This window comes from Phacochoerus africanus, chromosome 2 (assembly GCF_016906955.1).
Source record: "Phacochoerus africanus isolate WHEZ1 chromosome 2, ROS_Pafr_v1, whole genome shotgun sequence".
NCBI lineage: Eukaryota > Metazoa > Chordata > Mammalia > Artiodactyla > Suidae > Phacochoerus > Phacochoerus africanus.
This window is the reverse complement of record NC_062545.1, coordinates 92,288,234-92,311,966: the sequence shown is the minus strand read 5'-3', so window position 1 is coordinate 92,311,966 and position 23,733 is coordinate 92,288,234. Positions and strand designations below refer to the sequence as shown.

Sequence of the window (23,733 nt, the reverse complement as noted above, 5' to 3'; positions counted from 1 at the left end):
CAGACAAAGATGCTAGAAATAAAGAAAGAAAGGAAGGAAGGAAGGAAGGAAGGAATGAAGGAACGAAGGAAGGAAAAAAGAAAGAAGCCCTCAACAGAGTCCCTCTCCCCCCCTCCATCTCCTCGTCCCTCTCTCCTCCTCTCCTCCTCTTTTGTTTCTTCTTTCTTGCTTCTTCTTCTTCTCTTCCTTCTTCCTTCTTCCTCCTCCCCTCCTGCCTTCCTTCCTCCCTCCCTCCCTCCTCCTCCTCCCTCCCTCCCTCCCCCTCCTGCCCTACACTCCCTCTCCCTCACATTCTCCGCCAGTATCACTGATGAACATAGATGCAGAAATCCTCAACAAAATACTAGAAAACCAAATCCAAGAATACATTAAAAAGATTGTATATCATGATCAAGTGGGATTTATCCCAGGAATTCAAGGATTCAATAACTTCAAATTGATTAGTGTGATACACTACAATAACAATCTGAAGAATAAAACTATATGATCCTCTCAATAGATGCAGAAAATGTCTTGACAAAATCCAACACCCATTTCTGATAATAAAAAAAATTGCTTAAGAAAATGGGCATAGAGCAAGCCTACTTCAACATAATAAAGCTCATACATGACAAGCCCACAATTAACATCATTCTCAATGGTGAAAAGCTGAAAAACTTCTCATTGAGATCAGGAATAAGACAAGGATGTCCACCCTCGCCACTCTTATTCAACATATATTTGGAAGTCCTAGCCATGGCAGAGAAGAAAAAGAAATAAAAATAATCCAAATTGGAAAGGAAGAAGCAAAACTATCACTGTTTTCAGATGACATGATACTATACCTAGAGAATCCTAAAGACGCTAACAGAAAACTGTTAGAACTCATCCATGAATTTGTCAAAGTGGCAGGAGACAAAATTAATACAAAGAAATGACCACATTTCTATATGCTAACAAAGAAACAGCAGAAAGAGAAATTAGGGAAACAACCCCACTGAGCATTGCATCCAAAAGAATAAATTACTTAGTAATAAACCTACCTAAAGAGACAAAAGACCTGTACTCTGAAAACAATAAGATGCTGATGAAAGAAATCAAAAATGCCACAAACAGATGAAAAGACATACCACGCTCTTGGATTGGAAGAATCAATATTATCAAAATGACTATACTGCCAAAGGCAATCTGCAGATTCAATGAAATCCCTATCAAATTACCAAGGACATTTTTCACAGAACTAGAACAAAAAAAAAAAATTTTTTTTTTTTTTGTTTTGCTTTTTTGCCTTTTCTAACACTGCACCCGTGGTATATGGAGGTTCCCAGGCTAGGGATCTAATCAGAGCTGTAGCCGCCCACCTACACCAGAGCCATAGCAATGCCAGATCCAAGCCACGTCTGCAACCTACACCACAGTTCATGGCAACACCAGATCCTTAACCTACTGAGCGAGGCCAGGGAATGAACCCGTGACCTCATGGTTCCTAGTCAGATTCACTAACCACTGAGCCACGAAGGGAACTCCTAGAACAAAATATTTTAAAGTTTGTTTGGAAGCAAAAAAGACCCAAAATAGCCAAAGCCATCCTGAGAAAGAAAAATGGAGCTAGAGGAATCAGGCTACCTGACTTCAGACGATATCACAAAGCTACAGTCATCAAAACCGTATGGTACTGGCAAAAAAAAAAAAAGAGAGAGAGAGAGAAATATAGATCAGTGGAACAGGATATAGAGCCAAGAATTAAACCCAGGCATCTACAGTCAACTAATCTATGACAAAGAAGGCAAGAATATACAAAGGAGAAGAGACAGTCCCTTCAATAACTGGTACTGGGAAAACTGGACAGCCACATGTAAAAGAATGAAATTAGAACACTTCTTAACACCATTAACAAAAATAAACTCAAAATGGATTAAAGACCTAAATATAAGACCAGATACTATAAAACTCTTAGAGGAAAACACTCTGAGATAAACCACAACAATAATATCTTCTCAGACCCACCACCTAGAGTAATGACAATAAAAACAAAAATAAACAAATGGGACTTAATTAAACTTAAAAGTTTCTGCACAGCAAAGGAAACCCTAAACAAAATGAAAAGACAGCCCAGAGAATGGGAGAAAATACTTGCAAATAAAGGGACTGATAAGGGATTAATCTCCAAACTTTATGAACATCTCTTGCAGCTCAATACCAAAAAAACAAACAACCCCATCAAAAAATGGGCAGAAGATCTAAACAGACAATTCTCCAAAGACATACAGATGGCCAAAAAACACATGAAAATATGTTCAGCAACATTAATTATTAGAGAAATGCAAATCAAAACCTGCCAGAATGGCTATTATCAAAATGTCTATAAACAATAAATGTTGGATAGGGTGTGGAAAAAAGGGAACCCTTTTACACTGATGGTGGGAATGTAAATTGGTGCAACCACTGTGAAAAACAGTTTGGAGATTCCTCAGAAAACTAAAAATAGAATTACCACTTGATCCAGCAATCCCTCTCCTGGGCATCTATCCAGAGAAAACCATGGCTTGAAAAGATACATATACCCCAATGTTCATTGCAGCACTATATACAATAGCCTAGACATGGAAACAACCTAAATGCCCATCAACAGAGGAGTGGATAAAGAAGATGTGATACATACAAACAATGGAATATTACTCAGCCATTAAAAGAAAAGAAAATCGCATTTGCAGCAACATGGATGAATCTAGAAACTATTATGCTAAGTGAAGTTAGACAGTGAGACACCAAATCATATGATATCACTTACATGTCTAATCCAAAAAAAAAGGACACGATGGGGAGTTCCCAACATGGCACAACAGAAAAGAATCTATCATCCATGAGGACGAAGGTTCAATCCCTGGCTTTCTCAGTGGATTAAGGATCTGGTGTTGCGGTGAACTGTGGTGTAGGTCACAGACATAGCTCGAATCTAGCATTGTTGTGACTGTGGCTGTGGCTGGCAGCTGTAGCTCCAATCGGACCCCTAGCCTGGAAACTTCCATATGTCCCCAGTGCAGCCCTAAAAAGACAAAAAAAAAGGGGAAGAACAAAATAGAGTTCTGGAGTTCCTGTTGTGGTGCAGCAGAAACAAATATGATGAGTATCCATGAGGATGTGGGTTTGAGCCCTGGCCTCACTCAGTGGGTTAAGGAAATAGAGTTCAAAAATAAAAATAAACCAGTGGGACCTAGTCAAACTTGCAAGTTTTTGCACAGCAAAGGAAACCATAAAAAAAAAAAAAGACAACCTACGAATGGGAGAAAAGTTTCAAAGGATGTAACCGACAAGCACGTAATCTCTAAAATATACAAACAACTCATACAACTCAACAGCAAAAAAATAAACTAATTGAAAAATGGGCAAAAGACCTGAATAGACATTACTCCAAAAAACATATATAGATGGCCAAAAGTCACAAGAAAAAATGGTCAACATTATTAAGAGAAATGCAAATCAAAACTACAATGAGGTACCACTTCACACCGGTCAGAATGGCCATTATTAGTAAGGCTAAAAATAACAAATGCTGGAGAAGGTGTGGAGAAAAGGCACCTTCCTTCACTGTTGGTGGAAAACAGTTTGGAGGTACCTTAGAAAACTTAATACAGAACTAACATATTATCTAGCAATCCCACTCCTGTGCATATATCTGGACAAAACTTTCCTTGAAAAAGATATATGCACCCCTATGGTCATTGCAGCACTATTCACGATAGCCAATACATGGAAATAACCCAAATGTCCATTGATAGATGAATGGATTAAGAAGATGTGGTACATATACACAATTCAATACAACTCCGCCATAAAAAAGAATAATGCCATTTGCAGCAATACGGATGGAACTAGTGACCCTCATTAAAGTGAAGTAAGTCAGAAAGAGAAAGACCAAGACCATATGATATCATTTATATCTGGAATCTAAAAATATTGCACAAATGAACCTTTCTACAGAAAAGAAACAAATTCTTTTCTACAGAAAAGAAACAAATTCATGGACTTGGAGAACAGACTTGTAGTTGCCAAGAGGTGGGGGGAGGGAGTGAGATAGACTGGGAGTTTAAGGTTAGTCGACGCAAACTATTGCATTGGGACTGGATAAGCAATGAAATCCTGCTGTGTGGCACAGGGAACTATATTTAGTCACCTGTGATGGAACACGCAGAGGAAAGAGGGTGACATTTTATTCATACCCTTGAGTTTTGTACCATTTGTTCATATTGCCTTTTCAGAAATACATATAAAAGTACTACTGAAAATAAAAGATGAGATATGTTTTCTACTTATCCACACTTAGTAAAGTATCCTATATTTTCCTTTAAAAAAATTATGAATTCCCCAAGACGTGTAGAACCCTTTTTTTCATTTCCTTCTTACCTATCCTAACAGAACAGGACACTGCTTCCAAATATATCTGCATATTGAACAAAACCTACCAGTTCATGGAGGCAATGATCATTTCTAACTCTGTCGTCTTGCCACCTTCCACATATCTGTGCTAGGTGAGAAGTGGTGTAAGTGGTGAAATTTTTTTTTTGTCTTTTTGCCTTTTCTAGGGCCACACCCACAGCATATGGAGGTTCCCAGGCTAGGGGTCTAATTGGAGCTATAGCCGCCAGCCTACTCCAGAGCCACAGCAATGCCAGATTCGAGCCATGTCTTCGACCTACACCACAGCTCACAGCAATGCCAGATCCTTAACCCACTGAGCAAGGCCAGGGATCGAACCCTGGACCTCATGGTTCCTTGCTGGATTCGTTAACCACTGAGCCACAATGGGAACTCCCAAGTGGTGATAAATATAATTTGAGGTGATACATATTTTGTCCTTCTTTTCCTTCTACTTTGGTAAAGCTTTTCTATTTCAAATATTTCTTTTGTTTCTTATTTCTTGACTAACCTCCTTCCTAAGATCATTCATCTTTTTATACATTTTTTTGCTTTTTTTTTTTAGGGCTACAGGAGCATGGAAGTTCCCAGGCTAGGGGTCGAATTGGAGCTATAGGTACAGCAACACAGAATCCAAGGTACATCTGCAACCTCCACCACAGCTCACAGCAACACCAGATCCCTGACCCACTGAGCGAGGCCGGGGATCTAAACCATATCCTCATGGATACTGGTCAGATTCATTTCCACTGAGCCACAATGGGAACTCCTCGTCTTTTTATATTGATTAGAGTTTATTAAGACAGACTGAGACCTGAGTAATTATTTAAATTCATTTTAGTCCATCATTGGCTGTGACATTTCACTTATTATAAAATCATTCTAATTCTCTATTAGTTTTAAAAATATAATTTCAAAATTCACCAAAAAACTGGAAATCCATTGTTTCTTTCATATTCAATTTGCTTTGACAGAAATTCTTTACTTGGTTTGTCAATTAGGTCTCGAGAGAACAGATTGACTCCAGGAATGAAATAATTGGCCAGTTGTTCTGTCTTGAGGCACTGCAGAAAATATGCCACACAGTTATCAAAGCAGCACTCAAGGTTCTTGAGCTGCCACTGATTGTCATGAGGGTCCTGGGTACAGACGTGAAAGAAGGCAGTTTTCACGTGATAAGAACAGAACTTAGCCAGTTCCCTTCGGTCTCCAAACTTTTTTTTCAGTTGTTCTAAAAGGTATTTCATTAGTTTTAAACACTCTTTCCTGTTGAATAAAAAAGAAAATCATTTATTTTTACTTATTTATAACTTATTTCATTCCACAAAGAACTTTAGGTATCTTACAGAAAAAAAAAACAACATAAAGATATAACCAACAATACAGATAATACATACAAAATACAAAAAATAACATATATAAATAATATGATTATACAGTCATTCTAAAACCAAATTAATTTTTCAAATACATGCTTTAAATTTCAAAAACATATTTTTCCCTTCCCTCTTCCCCATTCCTAGCTTAAATATTTTATTCTATCAGGATTAATTCAACTATATGAAACTGGGAGATATTTATATTATTCATCCAGTTATTTAGTACCTAGAAAAATCTTTAGTTTTTATAAAATGAATTTATTTTGACTATATCATCCAGTTATTTAGTAGTTGACAAAATGTTATGGTCGAATATATTTTTCTTAATGCTTACTTCAAAGCTGCATATGACACCTTAAAGAACTCCCTGCGCACACTGGGCATTCTTGCTTTAACTTTTTAAATTTTGTGACCTTATTCCAGAGAACTTTAGAAACTCAAATGAATGATTCCTTTTCAAGTTCAGTTCTTATGGTATATATGCTACCAAGAAAAATAATTGCCCATCTCACTGTTGTTTCAAGTTTGGCTAGTCAGTCCTGGCCTTCAACACAGCCAAACTATCTCAAAGCAAGCACCACTGTGCAATAAGAGCAGTCCTTTGCTGTCCTCGCATTATGCGACACTAATATTCATTGCCTGGAAGCAACCACAGTACTAAGACAATTGTCGTGGGTTAGTCATGACTAGAGTTCACACCCCTCACTCTGTCCTTCTTTCTTGCATCCATATAACCCAGACTCAGGACTATGCTCCCTGGCACTGCCTTCCAACAAGACTCCTGCCCTGGTTCCTCAGACTTGGCTTCCTTGGTCTCATGCCTACACTATTATACTCCAGGCCAATCTAGCCATGTGCCCACTGATTCCAGGGCTCAACCCAGCAATGATCATCTTCAGGCTTGACCTATGGAGCCAACAAATAATTAAGCATTCCAGGAGTTCCCATGGTGGCTCAGCAGTAACCAGCCTGACTCATATCCATGAGGACGCAGGTTCAATCCCTGGCCTTGCTCAGTGGGTTAAGGATCTGGTGTTGCCATGAGCTGTGGTGTACGTCACAGACACGGCTCAGATCCCACATTGCCATGGCTGTGGTACAGGCCGGCAGCTACAGCTCCAACTCAACCCCTAGCCTGGGAACCTCCATATGCCACAGGCGAGGCCCTAAAAAGACAAATGATAATAATAATAATAATAATTAAGCATTCCACTGATAATCTGTCATTTCAAAAAGTAGGGAACTTACCTGCAACATTTCATTCCATCAGTTTCACAGCATGTTTTAGACTCTCCATGATTTTTCAAAATGTCCTTTTCAATGTGAGAGAAGGAAAGCCTCCATGTTTCTTCTTAATTTCCAAAAGAAAAACAGAGAAGCACTTAACCAAAAACGTTCATATATAAACAGCACAATATTTAAGTGATCTCCTTCATTAAAATAACATTCTGAAAAGTTTCTAGGGAGAGACAGACCAAAAGTAAACAGATAAATAATGTGATTACATATTTGAAAAACAACTGATGCAAATAAGCAAACAATGGGCTGAGTTAGAAAAAAATTAAGGAGCAGAAGCCAGAGTTTAATAGAGTTAGCCATGGTATTATATATTCCTAAATTCAGTTTGTTAATGTTTTCTTTTAATAATAATTTGAATCAATTAATGAAACTTTTTGTTTATTCTTTTATACTATCCTTGCATGTTTTGGTATTAATGTAAAATGAACCAGGGAATATAACCTTTTTTTATATGCCTTTTTATGTAAGACTAGAATTATTTCCTTATTCTCCACAAGTTTTACCATGGCTAGCTCTTTTAATATCTGACTATCCTATCACCTACCTGGATTTAATACCAGGAATGCACAACTGGTTTATAATTTTAAAAATCAACCAATATAATTTGTCACATTAACAGATCAGAGAAGAAACATTCGATCATCTCAATAGAATCAGAAAATGTAGCTAATAAAACTTAACATTCATTCATCATTAAAAGAAAACACCTCTTAGTAAAATGGGAATGGAAATTTGATCTGATGAAAGGTAGGCTATAAAAAAAACCTAGCAACATGATAACCTAAGGTAAAAAGATGACGTTTTTCCTTTGAAATCAGGAAGGCAGGCTGTCTGCTATCCCCATTTCTGTTCAACATGCACTGGCTATCCTGGGCAGCACCGTAAGAGAAGAAAAAAATAGGGCTATAACATTGGAAAGAGAGAAACAAAGCTCTCATTATTGACAGATAATATAACTGTACATGCAGAAAATACAAAAGAGGCTGGGTGACAGATGTGTGTGAGTTCAATATATTCCACTTTTCCATCGGTTTAAATTTTTTCATAATAAAAAGTTATAGGAGTTTCCGCTATGGTGCAGCAGAAATGAATCTGACTAATATCCATGAGGATGTGGGTTCAATCCCTGGCGTCACTCAGTGGGTTAAAAATCTGGAGTTGTTGTGAGCTGTGTTAATGTTGTAGATGTGGCTCGGATTCCATGTTGCTGAGACTGTGGTGTAGGCCAGCAGCCACAGCTCCAATTCGACCCCTATGCCATGGGCGAGGCCCTTAAAAAAAGCCCAAAAAATGAATAATAATAAAAAATAATTTAGAAGAGCAAGGAATCTCAGGAAATAATTCAGACTATGAAAAGGGACTGTAACTGTATTATGAATGTAGAACACAACCTTCCTGAAGGGGGTGGGGACAAAAGGTGCTGAGCCCAGTTACTCTGGGGTCTGGGGTCTGTAAAACCAAAGGCAAAAGGAGCTGTACATACACACTGTGCTCAGAGGGGAATGGTTTACAATTCTGAAGCATCCACACCTGTGGACTGAATCCAACAAGGAATAGGTGGGTGGCAGACAGCAGGACCCAGGCTTCTCACTGATGGAGAGAGAGGGTACAGACAGCAAGAGAAGGACCCATGTGGTAATGGACTATGGTTAGAGGCATCAGGATGAACTCAAGTAGCACTGAATACAAACACAGGTGGGGACAGATATAAATACCAATCCAGTCGGTATATATTCTGTAGTTAGTATACATAAATAGATCCTTGATCCTCCAGCTGAGAGTCCCTCAGAGGCAAAGCACATACAGCACCCAGATCTTGGTTTCTAGTATACTCTCCAGTAAAAGGATCCATGGCTCCTTGGAAAAATGGCTGGTTCTAGGACTGAAGCAGGAAATATACAAGATGAGCCTTAGAGCATCTTGGAGTGCCAGAAAGTGACTTAGTGCTAAAAACCAAAAAAAATATCCCACGATTATGGGACAAATATCAAAAGAGCACAGAAACCAACTGAAAGAGATCCTAAAGGCCAAAGCTGGAATAATTTAAGCAACAAAATGAAAGTAGTATTGGATTGTAGCCTAAAATATGAGACAAATACCCATGAGTCCATACTGATATGATTTAAGTAAACATATAAATAAATGGGGATAAGAGATAAATCTCTCATGAAGAAGAGTTCCAAATAATTTGTGTATAGACTCTGCTCTTAAAGAGGTTAGCTTAAGCATGAGCTGTGCACAGTGACTTCCTTCCAAATAGCACAGGATGGAAGGGAGGAAGAGAGGGACACACGAGAGGAGAAACCTGACAAACTCTCCCTCAGCCATGTGATCAAGGTCATCACTAGCAGGGCTAAGTTCTGCTCATGCCCTTGATGTCATGTGATGAGAAGGCACTTCACCTCTTCAGTTCTCTACCCCTAAACCCAGACTCCAGGGTAATCACAAGAAAAACCTGAGACACATGCCAAACAAGGGATATTCTACAAGGCAGCTAGCCAGTACTCCTCAAAACCATCAAGGTCATCGAAAACAAGGAAAGTCTGAGAAACTAGTACAGTCAAGATGAGGTCAAGGGGACACAACAATGAAATGCAATGTGGTGTCCTACATGGGATCTTGGAAGAGAAAAAGGACATCAGATAAAAACTAAGGAAGTCTGAATAAACTGTGGACTTCAGTTAACAAGACTATATCAATATTGGTTCATTATTTGTGACAACTGTGTCATATTAATGTAAGATGGGGTATATAGGAACTCTACATTATCTTGGTGCTTCTGTGAATCTTAAACTATTCTAAAATTAAAGTTTATTTTCAACAACTACATTGTGATAGTATTTTCTGTTTTGGAAGATTGGTGAAAATTCTAAAGTTTAATGAGTTGTGCTGATAAAACTGAGAGTGAAAGGTGTAGTCGCTATACACAACAGTGGGAAAGCAAATTGGTGAATTCCACATGGAAATGTGCTGGCAATGCTAGCAAGATTAGATATGGATTCACTACATCTTGGCCAGCTATAAAAACAGACTGTAAAAGAAATGGGTGCTCAAAACAAACAAACAACAAAAAAGCCAATTCAAAAAAATGCATGCACCCAATGTTCACAGCAGCATTATTCACAATTGCCAAGATATGGAAGCAACCTATGAATCCATCAACAGATGAATGGATAAAGAAGACATGGTACATATATAATTAAGTAAAACTCAGCCATAAAAAAGAATAAATTTTGCCACTTGTAGCAATATGGAAGGACTTGGAGGGTATTACACTAACTGAAAAAAGTCAGACAGAGAAAGACAAATACTGTAAAATGTCACTTACATGTGGAATCACAAAAATACAACAAACTAGTGAATATAACAAAAAAGCAGACTCTCAGACAGTGGGAGGTAAAAACTACTGGGTGTAAGACAGGCTAAAAGGATGGAATGTAGCCAATATTTTGTAATAACTACAATGGAAAGTAACTTTTAAAAACAGCATAAAAATTTTTTAAAAATTTAAAGGAATGAGTGCTATCTCTATAAAGAACTATGGGATGACATCCAAGATATCTTACTAAATGAAAACAGAAATGTATACATTTTATTTTTTAAAAGGAGGGTTGCATATGTGTGTGTATATATATACTTGTATTTTTAAAAAATGACAGGTAAACCAAAAACAATTAAAGGGTTTCTAATCAAGGAAGGAGAGAAGAGTGCAAAGGGAACATGAAGGTAAACTCTGTTTTTCTGTAGCTTTGGCTTTGGAAACGTGAATGTTTTATAAACTTATGAAACAAAACTAAATCAGGATTTATAATCCAGGAGTTCCATGGTGGCCTAGTGGGTTAAGGACCTGGTTTTTCACTGTCCTTTTATTTTTTAATTAAAGTATAGTTGATTTACAAAGTTATGTCAATGTCCGCTGTATAGCAAAGTGACTCGGTCATACATACACATACATTCTTTTTCTCATATTATCTTCTATCATGTTCTGTCACAAATAATTGGATATAGTTCCTCATTGCTTATCCATTCTAAATGTAACCTTTTATCTTAAGAACAAAAAGAACTGCAAAGAAATCTTATACAAATAATTACACTCTTGGTAATAATATGATATTATTTGGCATAGGTAGGTAGAAGATTATAAAAATTTGAAAATTTTAATTAAAAATCAAATTGTAACCCTCACACCTACATTCAACTAATCTATGACAAAGGAGGCAAGAATATGCAATAGAGAAAAGACAGTCCCTTCAATAAGAGGTGCTGGGCAAAGTGGAGAGCTACAAATAAGAGAATGTAATTAGAATAATCCCTAACACCATACACAAAAATAAACTCAAAATGGATTAAAGACCTATAAGACTGGATACTATAGACCTCTTAGAGGAAAACAGGCAGAACACTCTCTGACATAAACGACACCAATATCTTATCAGACCCACCTCCTAGAGTAATGACAATAAAAACAAAAATAAACAAATGGGACTTAGTTAAACTTAAAAGTTTTTGCACAGAAAAGGGAGCCCTAAACAAAATGAAAGACAACCCACAGAATGGGGAAAAATATTTGCAAATGAAGTGACTGACAAGGGATTAATCTCCAAAATATGTAAACACTTCCTGCAGTTCAATATTAAAAAAACAGACAACACCATCAAAAAGAAGCAGAAGATCTAAAAAGACAAGTCTCCAAAGAAGACATAACATACATATGGCAAAAAAAAAAAAGAAAAGATGTTCAACATGACTAATTATTAGAGGAATGAAAATCAAAACTACTATAACACCTTACACCAGTCAGAGTGGCCATCAAAAAGTCTACAAACAATAAATGCTGGAGAGGGTGTGGAGAAAAGGGAATGTAAATTGGTGCAATCACTGTGGAAAACAGTTTGGAGATTCCTCAGAAAACTAAAAATAGACCCACCATTTGATCCAGCAATCCCACTCCTGGGCATCTATCCAGAGAAAACCACTACTTGAAAAGACACGTGTACTCCGATGTTTACTGCAGCACTATTTTCAATAGCCAAGACATGGAAACAACCTAAATGTCCATCGACGGAGGAGTGGAAAAGAAGATATGGTACATATACACAATAGAATGTTACTCAGTCATTAAAAGGAACGAAATACTGGCATTTTTAGCAACATGGATGGACCTAGAAATTATCATGCTAAGTGAAGTTAACCAGACAGTGAGATACAAAGTCACAGGCTATCACATGTGGAATCTAAAAAAAGGATACAATGAACTTCTTTGCAGAACAGATCCTGACTCACAGAGTTTGAAAAACTTACCATTTCCAAAGGAGACAGGTTGTTGAGGGGAGGGATGGGCTAGGGGTCTGGGATGGAAATGCTATAAAATTGGGTTGTGATGATCATTGTACAATTATAAATATAATAAAATTCACTGAGTTAAAATAAAAGCCCAAAAAGAAATCAAATTGTATTTTTAAAAAGATAAAAAGATAGCTTGTGACAGCAGGAAATGTATAATAAAATGTTTGGAAAGAGAAAAGTTAAAATAGGTGTTATGTAGTCAGGTAGTACAGCAGGTTAAGGAGCCAGAGTTGTCGCTCCAGTGGGCACAGGTTCATCCCTGGCCCTGGAACTTGCACATGCCTCAGGCAAAGTGCCTCCAACCTATTACAAGTATTTTCACTGCTAAAATATGCTTCTGTTCAATCACTTGGATGTGCGTGTGTGTGAGCACGCACACACACACACACACACACACACACACACACACACACGCATGCACACACACAAGGTTTTGCCTTCTCACAGATAATCAGAAATGACAGGAGATGGAAAACAACCAAGGGTAACAGAGCAGAGGTGAGCTAAGCACCTGACGCCTGCACGGTCATCTTCTGCAAGGATAAGGAACTACCCAAACACTAGCCTCTGTACAGCCAGGGCTGAAGGGCTCTTCCTCATCTCCAGGCTGATGGGCCTCCCCCGCTTCCCCCAAGTCACTGGCATATGGGTCCTCCTGCGATTTCTATATCATATACAGCGAGGGTTTCTTGGGGCGGCCCTTCTAGAAATTGCTCAGGACTGCCACCTCTGCAAAAAGCTGGGTTTTTTTTAAACAAAATTATGAAAAATGCTATATGTAATTCCCTCTTCTAAACAACTTTTCTTGCAGAAAATGACTCACATATATGTAACATAATGTTATGACATGTGTCCACAAAACAAGCCAGCAAGCTAAGCATGGCTGAGGATTTCTGAGATTTGTTCAGCAATGCTCATTTATAACTTGACTTCATTTGTTTCCTGGTCTCCTCTAGTTTCCTTGGAGTTCATCAGCAATAAGTACCAAAAGTTCTTATATAATTTATAAAAGAAAAAGAAAATAATCATAAAATTTTTTCTACCACTTGAGAAAATGTCACCATTGTTCAGTTTTATCTGTAGACTAACTCAGCCCAGTTTCCACAATTTGAATGTCACCTAAGAGCACCCCTGAAAACCCATCCTAACCCAGGAGGCTGGGGCACACAGGTGAGGAGACCTAGCCACTGGCCCAATGGCAGCTGAGACTGCGAAGGTTTGCCAGCTGCATGGGAGCAGTGGACGGAGATGAAGGAGAGAGAAATACAACTGAGATGACAGTGCAGGCTTTGGGGACAACATCAATAACATAAAACTGCCATGAACTGAACCAGGGATCCTACACACATTGCCTCATTTTCATCTCCACAGAATCTTTCAAGTAGCTTTGATTAACCAACATATGCAGATAAGCAAATAGGTTTAGAGAGGTTTGATAACTAGCCCAAGGTCACACAGCTAAAAGGGAAGAAGCCTTAGGATTCATATCCAGGGCAGTCTAACTCCAAGGTTGGTACTGCCTTTCTGTATTCTAAACAAACAAAAACAACATTTAAGTGTGGGTCAGTAGACATTTTAAAGCTGAGTATTTTATATTACTATTACAATTATGCCCTTTTCAATTCTCTCTCTCACCATCTTATAGCCTACTTAGCCTCAGAGCTCTTGAAATACCAACAGCACTAGCTGATCTTTCACTGCCCCAGTAACACTGACAACTCTTTTACAGGGATGTCTTTAAGTTAACCTTCACAGTCAAGATACCTTGAAAACCACTTCCTTCCTTGGCATGCTTGGGTACCAGGTAAAATGGCTGTCGTTTCAGATTGTTTCTAACTTTTACTCCAAGCCACTCACTGATGGGCAGGCCTTTCTGGGTGCTAGCAGGCCATCTGCTTTTAGGTTCCAAAGCCAGGATTATATCCACAGATATTTCTTTAGGTTTGCTAATCAGAAGTGTTACTGCAGGGCTCCCTCTTCTCTTCCTCTCCACAGTGACACCTGTATGTTTAAATATATAAAAAGGAAGAAAGGGCTTATCAGTCCAATTTTCTCTGAAAATACAATAAAAATAACATACCTACAATTGGAGATCTATAAAGTGCTAAGTATAAGATGAAAATTAGGGAGTTTCATCATGGCTCAGTGGTAACAAACTGGACTAGCTTCCTTGAGAACATGAGTTCGATCCCTGGCCTCACTCACTGGGTTAAGGATCCAGCGTTGCTGTGAGCTGTGGTGTAGGTCGAAGACATGGCTTGGATCTGGCGTTGCTGTGGCTGTGGTGTAGGCCAGCAGCTGCAGTTCCAATTCGACCCCTAGCCTGGGAAACTCCATATGCAGCAGGTGCAGCCCTAAAAGAAAAGGGAAAAAAAAAGAGCAGCAGGAGGAGAGAGGCAACTGAGACCACAGTGACACCAGAAGGGGTGGCCTGTGGTGCACTGTGCACAACAGGCAAGACACAGAGACAACCTGGGTAGCATCTGAGAGATGAATGGGCAATGGGATCGCAGCATCTAGAGACACTGGAGTATTGTTGAGCCTTAACAGGGAAGGAAGTCCTGCCTCTCGTGACAACATGGATGAACTTGAAGGTCATCATGCTCCCTACACATTCACTTCAGCCTATCACAGGAATCACTAACTTAACCTATCCAAAGCCAAACTCTCAACTCATATCCCAAAATATGTTCTTCTCTCGTCACTCCTGACTTAGAAAATGGCAGGATCAATCCACACAGATGCTCAACCCAAACACCTGGGAGCCTTCTTTACCTCTGCCTTCCATCAGCACCCACTCAACCCAGAAGCAAGTACTGCTACAGCCTGGATGTGTGTGCTTCTCTCCATCCCCAGCACCCACCCCACTCCCATTCAGTCACCACCACCTTCACCTCATTTGCCTTCTTAGATTATCTTCTTCACAGAAACCAGAGAACATTTTTTAAAATACAAAGCTGGATCATGGCTTCTCAATGAATGTGGCATAAAATCAGAACTTCTCTCCAGGATCCACAAGTCCTCCCAGAATCTGGCCTCTGGTTTCTTCTTCAGCTTCATCTCATGTCACTCTTCGCCTTGTTCACAGGACTTCTTTTTGCTCTTTGAACTTATCAAGCTCTTTTTTCCCTCTGGGCCTTTCTCCACCACCCAGCCCAAAAGGTTACCACTTCTCCCACCTCACTCCCTTCACAGCATGCACTACAATCTCTGTTTATGAGCTTCAAGCTGCAAGAGGGGATCTCACTGATGTTATTCAACCACCACTCAATTTTATTTGGCAAGTACTTAGTGGAGACCAAAACAGAGCCAATAACTATTTAGGAAGAATACCAAAAAATCTAGTAGGCTAAAATCAAGAGCAAAGAGCTGTTTATAGAAGACATTAGTTAACAGTTTGCTAAGAGAGATCAAGAAATATCAAGAGAGAAGTGGACATTAACAATCAAAAGTCAAAAATCTGGAGTTCCCGTTGTGGCACAGTGGTTAACGAATCAGACTAGGAACCATGAGGTTGCTGGTTGGATCCCTGGCCTTGCTCAGTGGGTTAAGGATCCAGCGTTGCCGTGAGCTGTGGTGTGGGTTGCAGACACGGCTCGGATCCCGCGTTGCTGTGGCTCTGGCGTAGGCCAGTGGTTACAGCTCCAATTGGACCCCTAGCCTGGGAACCTCCATGTGCTGTGGGAAGCGGCCCAAGAAATGGCAAAAAGACCAAAAAAAAGTCAAAAATCTTACCTTCTATATTTTTAATTTCTTCCTTAATAATTTTCCTAAACTTGGACAGCATCTTAGAAGCTGATAATATTTCCTTTTCTAAGAACTGTTCCAGAGGATTTCCTCCAGGATTCCTTTTGAACTTGACAAAATAATGAGCACCACTGTTGCAATATTCTTCTAGCTGAATTCGGGGGACTTCCAGTTTGAACATAACATCAAATTCATTGGGAGCAGAAATCTAAGAAACAGTAAAAACAGCACTGAAATATTTGCCTGTGAGCATTTCCCAAGCAACTACAATTTTTTCCTTAAAATTTCCACTTAAAATCCTACTTTGAAAAGCAGGATTCCTGAAATTTATACTGAGAGTGAGACTAATGGTGCTGGAAGAATATTATTGATTTCAGTGTGTGGATCCTATGCTTATTTTTTTAATTTCATTAGCATATAGGGGACTTAGGATTTTGTGTTAGTTTCAGGTATACAGCAAAGGAAATCAGTTATACATATACCTGTGTTCATTCCTTTTCAGGTTCCTTTCCCATATAGGTTATTACACAGTAGTGAGTATATTTATTTCCCTGTACTATACAATAGGTCCTTGTTACCCATCCATTCTTGTTTCCCATGCATTCCATACATTGTAGATAGTAGTGTGTATGTGTTAATCCTAACCTCCAATCTTAGGTTCTCCTTTATAGGTTCTATACTCATTTTTTAAAACCAATTTAAAATAATATGTAAGCTTTAAAAACCTAACCAGTTTTTTCAGGAGTTTAAAGACATAAAATTAAAGATCTTTAAGGTGCTACCTTTTGTCACAAGCTACACGCTGAGCCACCCTCCTGTCTCTGGTCTCAAAAATTTGTGGGGTCACCTCCTGGCTAGTTAAGCAAGGGCTTTCTCTTTATAGCTGCCAGTCACCCATATGAGTATGAGCTCTAAGTTATGCACGATCTACCTTAGTGTCTTTGAACCACAGCATTTAAAGAGTTTCACGGAATCTTCTTCATCACAACGGCAGCAATTGTAATAAATGCTTGTTTTTCCTATATTAAAAATGCATAAGAAGTTCCCTAGTGGCTCAGCAGGTTAAAAGATCCATCACTGTTATTGCTGGGCCTCTGGTTACTACTGTGGCATGGGTTTGATCCCTACCCCAGGAACTTCCACACATTGCAGGTACAGCCAAAAAAAAAATTTTTGACAAGTCTTTCACTCATTGGGGGTATGTTTCACGTAGAGCCCTTAGACTGTACTACTCAACATTGTACCTGGTAGCCCACTGTCTTTTGACCGTGTGGATGTAGCTCGTCCAAACTGAGACAGTGTATTCAACTGTGTCCTCTCAAAATTCCTAAAAACCGGGCCCTAAGCCTCAGTATGACTATACTTGGAGACAGGTTCTTTCGGAGGTGAGGAAGTTTAAATGAGATCATGAGGGTAGGTCCTAGCTGACAGCATCAGTGGACTTATGAGATTGATTGCTTTCTCTGCACACATGCACTGAGGAGCACAGTGAGGACACAGGAAGAAGGTGGCTTTCTGAAAACCAAGATGAGCACTCTTACCAGAACCTAGCTGTTTTGGCACCCTGATCAAGGACTACCAGCCTCCAGAACTGTGAGAAAATAAGGACAGTAGGTTAAGGAACCAGCATTGCCGTGAGCTGTGGTGTAGGTCACAGATGCGACTCGGATCTGGGGCATTGCTGTGACTGTGGTGTCGGCTGGCAGCTGCAGCTCCAATTCGACCCTTAGCCCAGGAACTTCCTTATGCTGTGGGCACAGCCATAAAAAGAAATAAATAAAATTAAAAAATAAATTGCCCCATTCCCATATCCAGAAGCATTCCCACTTCTAATTAGAAACCCTCCATCAAGAGTAGCCACTCTTCTGTGGCATAGGCCTGCACTGTAGCTCCAATTAGGCCCCTAACCTGGGAATCTCCATATGCCTCGGGAGTGACCTTGAAAAAAAAAAGAAAGAAAGAAAGAATAGCCACTCTTCTGACTTCTAACACCATAGGTTAGGTTTGCCTGCCTGGGAACATCATATAAACTGAATCAAATAGTAGTGTCTCTTTATATCCGGCTTCTTGCATTCAACATTGTTTGTAGGATTCATCCATGTCATTATGTCTATTGGCAGTGTGTTCTTTTGTAGTATTCCACTGAATTAATGGAATATACAAAAATATATTTACTTATTCTGTTGTTGAGTATTTGGGTTGTTTCCAGTTTTTAACCACTGCAAACAGTTCTGAGGTGAACTATTACAAAGCTATTCTGAGCATTCTTACATACATATTTAAGTGACCATGAGCACTCATTTCTATTGGACAAACACCCAGGAGTAGGACTGGTGGACCACAGAACAAGCACATCTTTAACTTTAGTACCAATTTATCCTCCCATCATCCATGTAGAGGAGTTTCAGTTGCTCCACATCTTCTCCAAACTTAGAACTGTCATGTCAAGTCTTTTAAAGTTCTAGCTCTTGTGTCGCAAGCCACAAAAGAACTGGAGCAAAAATCAGTTTATTTGCACAAGAGGAAGAGTGACATGAAATGAAACTGAAGAAATAGCCAGAGGCCAAATTCGGGGAGGACTTGTGGGTCCTAGAAAGGGATTCAGATTTTATGCCATGTTCACTGAGAAGACAAGTTTTAATGAGAGAGTAATGGCTGGCTTTGTTTTTGTTTTTGTTTTTTAATCTACTCTGGTTTCTGTGAAAAAGCTATTGTAAGAAAGCAAATAAGGAGATTGGAATGGCAATAGCTCAGGTGAAATACAGTGGTGGCTTAGATGGGGGTGGCAGTGAGGTGCTGGGGATGGACAGAAAGAACATTATGGTCAGGCAATTTCAAAAGGACTGTCTACAAGAAAACTTCTAGATTTTCACCTACAATGTGATCATATCACAATAAAACACATGCATGGAAATGGGTCAATATGAATCCAAGTAAAAAAGTTACTGAGGAGTTCCCGTTGTGGCTCAGTGGTTAACGAATCCTACTAGTAACCATGAGGTTTCGGGTTAGATCCCTGGCCTTGCTCAGTGGGTTAACGATCCGGCGTTGCCGTGAGCTGTGGTGTAGGTCGCAGACGCGGCTCGGATCCCTCATTGCTGTGGCTCTGGCGTAGGCCGGTGGCTACAGCTCCGATTAGACCCCTGGCCTGGGAACCTCTATATGCCGCGGGAGCAGCCCAAGAAAATGGCAAAAAGAAAAAAAAAGTTACTGAGAAGTGTCTTTTCACCAATTATAAAGTTTGGAATCCAATTTTGAAATACAAGTGTATGCAGAGCAGAAGATACAACAAAATAACTGAATAAAATAAACAGGGATAATTCTTCTATGTGCTTTTCTGAAATCCAGACACATCAACAAGGAACAAGGGCAAAGACTGGACAGGCTGAGGAAGGAGGTAAGGAGGGGTGGTTCTGTTGTGCTAAAGGAGCCTGCTGGAGGGCAGGCAAATGAAATGACTCCACAATGAACACGTAGGCCTTTCATAACCAGTTTTTTAAAATCAATACATATTTTAGATAAAACAACTTTCATTTTCTTGCCATCAATGTGATTTTAAAAAGAAGAGTGGTTCTGGGAGTTCCCATTGTGGCTCAACAGTAACAAACTCAACTTGAATCCATGAGGATGCAGGTTCCATCCCTAACCTCACTCAGTGGGTTAAGCATCTGGTGTTGCCCAGAGCTGTGAAGTAGGTCACAGAGGAGGCTGAAAGCTCCCAAGTTGCTGTCAATGTGGCATAGGTCGGCTGCTGCAGCTTGGATTTGGCCCCTAGCCTAAGAACTTCTATATACCACCAGTGCAGCCCTAAAACGCCAAAAAAAAAAGCTTCTAATTGGACATTTCTCTATTTCTTTCTTTTTTTTTTTTTAATGGTTTATTGAGCTGATCCTTAGTACAGGTGCTGGCATTTGCCCCTGGAGCTCTTAATGTACAAAGCTCAGACATTCTGCCAATTTTTCTTGAGCAAAGACAACAGGAAGTTGACAGCAAAGTGGATGTTATACACAAGCTCATCATCTGTCATCTTCACGTGGCCAACAGCCACTTCGAGACACAGCACCTTCTTCATCTGGAACTTGATCGTGGACTTCACTTCATCAACTTTGGCCACCATATTCTCATTGAGGGTCAGCAAGGAAGGGAACTTGCCAGCATTATTCAGGCCAGGGCCCAGGATTCGTGGAATCTGCTTGATTAGAGACTCTGAAGCCAAAAAGGCATCATACTTCTTGGCCAGCTTCTTGACCAGTTTCTTATTCTTGTTGAGTTTCTTCAGTGCCTCGATGTCCATGTGTGGGATATCCACAGCCTTGGCCTCATCACAATGCTGCTGGTCTCCCAGAATACAAACGGAGAACTTGGGGCGGGGAGTAGACTTAGGCCTGAGGTGCCCGAGAAGCGTCTGTGGGTCATAGTTCTTCAGGCTGATTTGAAGCTCCACCATCTCCAAAAACTTCCTGCGCTTGCGCTGGTTCCGTGCAGGACTTCCTGCACCGCCTTGTAGAGGGTGTCCTGAGAGACTTTGCTGCTCATGATGCCTGGCGCAGCGATAACCAGAAAAGAGCGTTCTCTATTTCTAACTAGTAACTTTCTCTTTCGTTTGGACACTTTATACAATAGAACTGATTGATAGGCAATATGCTCAAGATATACAGATAGTCCAATGAAAGTTTTGTTCACTTGGTTTTCAAGATGCCTTAGAATTATATGAGTGTTCTTCTTTGCTGAACAGATGTTGACTCACAGACATTGAAAAACTTATGGTCTCCGGAGGAGACAGTTTTGGGGGTGGGGGGATGTGCTTGGGCTGTGGGATGGAAATCCTGTGAAATCAGATTGTTATGATCATTATACAACTACAGATGTGATAAATTCATTTGAGTAGTAAAAAAAAAATTTTAAAATAAAATAAAATAAAGAATTATATGAGTGATCTTCAGTGCTAAAAGAGTTTAAGATCCAAAAACCAACACACACAAGGTCTTCCTACAATAAACAAACATCACTGAGTCCACATCAGTAAAATGAGCAGCTATACAGTGTTCAAAGTTTCTTAAAACATTCTGTGACAAGGAGGCTTACAATCCAGATGGGAAGCCAAAACAAAACAGCGGTTTGTTTTTTAATTTACTTTAATTAAAGAATTGTTGATTTACAACGTTGTGTCAATTTACGAAACAGCGTTTTAATTAGAAATACGTCACAAGCCACAAAAGAACAAATCTAAGTTACTTCCCCAGTACCCCTGGGAGGTTGGGTGTTGGGGGTGGGGAGTGGACCGCAAGGGTGTAGGGAAGCTCACCTTCACTCGCTCATAGTAGCTCCCGGTGCGCAGCAGGGCAACGCCTTTGAACTCGGACTCTCGGCCCTGCAGCCTCCGCAGCAGGTGCTCCACGACCCGGTTCACCACCTCCGCCGCTTCTGAGATTTCGTGGCGGCTCAGCCTCACCTTCTCCAGCACCGTCTGGAGCTTCCAGGCGCCAGGGGGTGCCTCCATCCGCGCGGGGGCTGAGAGCTCTGTGGGCCCGGCCTGGGGTCTCCGTTCCCGCGCCGAGCGCGCCTCTCTCTCGCGGCGAGATCCAGCCCTGAGAAGGGAAAGCCCCTGGGCCGAAGGAGGCTCTACCCTTTCGGAGGGAGCCGATGCGCCCTCCGCCTGGTCCTCGGCGCGGGCCGTCCGCGTGCGTACCTGCGGCTTCTCCCGGGGGTCCGGGCCGCTCTTCTCCTGTCGGCATCCCGACGCCCTGGAGGGGCCGTTCCTCCGTGCGCCAGGCCGGGCGGCCTCGGGCACCGTTGGAGCGCCATTTACACTCCGCGCTGAGGCCCTGGGGCCAGCGGCTTCCACCTCTGAAGCTGTCCGCGTGGACTTTCCCCGCCGGGCCGCCATGGTTGGCGCTCTCTGCAACCCAGTGGTAGACCGGCTTCTGGCAAAGCCACGGCCGGAGGAATCAGCAGACACCGCAGGAAACGAAACTTAAAAACCCAGCGGGAAGGAAGCAGCAGTAGGGCTCGCAGGGTAAGGGCGCGCGGAAGCCCGCGCTCAGGGGGCCACGCCCCTTCCCCGGCTGCCGGCCCTTATGCTCCCGCCTTGCCCACTTTCTCAGCTGCGGGGTGTGCGGTACCTGGGCGGGGACCAGGCAAAACCTAACCCAGCGAAGCACAAAACAGCTTTGGGAGCTTGGAAAGGGAGCCGCCTTTGCTGGCCTGTTACCTAAACGCTTTCTAGAAAACTCTAGACCTTCTCGCACATTGAAATTGCCAGAGAACCTTTTTCAATGTAAGTTTAAATAAAGGGTTTCTTTAATTAGTGGGAAATAGAAATTGTTCAGTTTTTACCAAATGGAATGAGATGTCAGTTGAATGTAATTGGAATATTTCTAATTATTTGACTTTTTAAAAGCATGTACAGTCTTGGAGTTCCCATTGTGGCACAGTGGTAACGATCCTGACTAGTATCCATGAGGAGGAGGGTTCAATCCCTGGCCTCTCTTAGTGGGTTAAAGATCCAGCAGTTGCTATGGTGTGTAGATCACATACGCAGCTTGGATCCTGTGGCCTAAGCCAGCAGCTGTAGCTCGGATTGGACCCCCTAGCCTGGGAACTTCCATATGCTGTGGGTGCAGCCCTAAAAATACAAAAATAAATAAATAAATAATAAAATATAGTAAAAGCATGAACAATCTTAAACTGTAGTTGGGTTTTTTTCGGTGTTTGTCTTTGGCCTGCACCTTTGGCATATGGAAGGTCCCAGGCTAGGGGCTGAGCTGGAGCTGCAGCTGCAGGCCTACGCCACAGCCACGCTGGACCCTGCAGCATCTGCATCCTACCCCACAGCTTGCAGCAACACTAGATCCTTAACCCACTGAGTGAGGCCAGGGATCTAACGGCATCCTTACAAAGACTATGTTGGGTTCCTAACTTGCTATACCACAAGAAGAACTCCTTAGAAATGTTTGTTGTTTTTTTTTTAATATTTGACCACACCTGTGGCATGTGTAAATTCCCTGGAACCTGAGCCACAGCAGTGACTATGCCAAATCCTTATCCATTAGGCCACCAGGGAACTCCTTAACTATAAGTTTTTATAGGGGAGGTTTATCCATTGGTTCTCAAAAACCTGTCTAAAAATGGCACTTATATTTTAAATAATCCAAACTACTTCTACCGTTATGATTCCAGAGTATCTCAGTACAGGCTTCAAGCATCTAATTCTAAAACCAACTCCTTTACAAAAATATATCTTAAATAGGAACTGTCTGGCTTAGCATGCCTTGGTTCTTTTTTTTTAACCATCCTAACCATTGCTAAGTGTAAATTTTACAGTGACAGTAAATACATTCACATTATTGTGAAACCATCACCACCATCCATCTCAGAATTCTTCATCTTGCAAAACCGAAACTATCCATTACACCATAACAGCCCATCCCCCTGGTCTCTCTGGCTTCTGGTAACCACCATTCTACATTCTGTCTCTTTGAACCTGACCACTCCAGGTATCTCATGTGAGTGGAATCATACAGTATTAGCCCTTTTGTGATGGGCTTATTCACTAAAGATAATGTCT

General features: G+C 40.7%; 1 protein-coding gene and 1 pseudogene across 2 annotated transcripts; both read right to left on the bottom strand.

Annotated features, from left to right (window-relative positions):
* Positions 1-5,214: 5,214 nt before the first annotated feature.
* On the bottom strand, positions 5,215-22,219 carry CGAS (cyclic GMP-AMP synthase). 2 transcript variants are annotated; one of them, XM_047763863.1, is made up of 5 exons: positions 21,472-22,219; positions 16,155-16,374; positions 14,277-14,420; positions 7,023-7,125; positions 5,215-5,661 (listed from the first exon to the last, which is right to left on the bottom strand). In XM_047763863.1, the coding sequence occupies exons 1-5, from the start codon at positions 22,051-22,053 to the stop codon at positions 5,316-5,318; spliced, it is 1,395 nt and encodes a 464-aa protein (XP_047619819.1). In that variant the 5' UTR covers positions 22,054-22,219; the 3' UTR covers positions 5,215-5,315. The 2 variants fall into 2 exon arrangements, with proteins under 2 accessions (XP_047619819.1, XP_047619814.1); XM_047763858.1 differs by having other exon boundaries at positions 14,184-14,420; positions 21,472-22,218.
* On the bottom strand, positions 20,025-20,717 carry LOC125117782 (60S ribosomal protein L10a-like; annotated as a pseudogene).
* Positions 22,220-23,733: the final 1,514 nt, after the last annotated feature.

Excerpts from the sequence above, each read along its gene's own strand:
- CGAS (XM_047763858.1), bottom strand. The coding sequence starts at position 22,053 with ATGGCGGCCCGGCGGGGAAAGTCCACGCGGACAGCTTCAGAGGTGGAA. Across the intron at positions 7,126-14,183 it reads GGAAGGAAGTGGTTTTCAAG|AAGAAACATGGAGGCTTTCC; the intron begins GTATCTTGACTG and ends TTGGAAATTAAG. Across the intron at positions 5,662-7,022 it reads GATGGAATGAAATGTTGCAG|GAAAGAGTGTTTAAAACTAA; the intron begins GTAAGTTCCCTA and ends TTTATTCAACAG.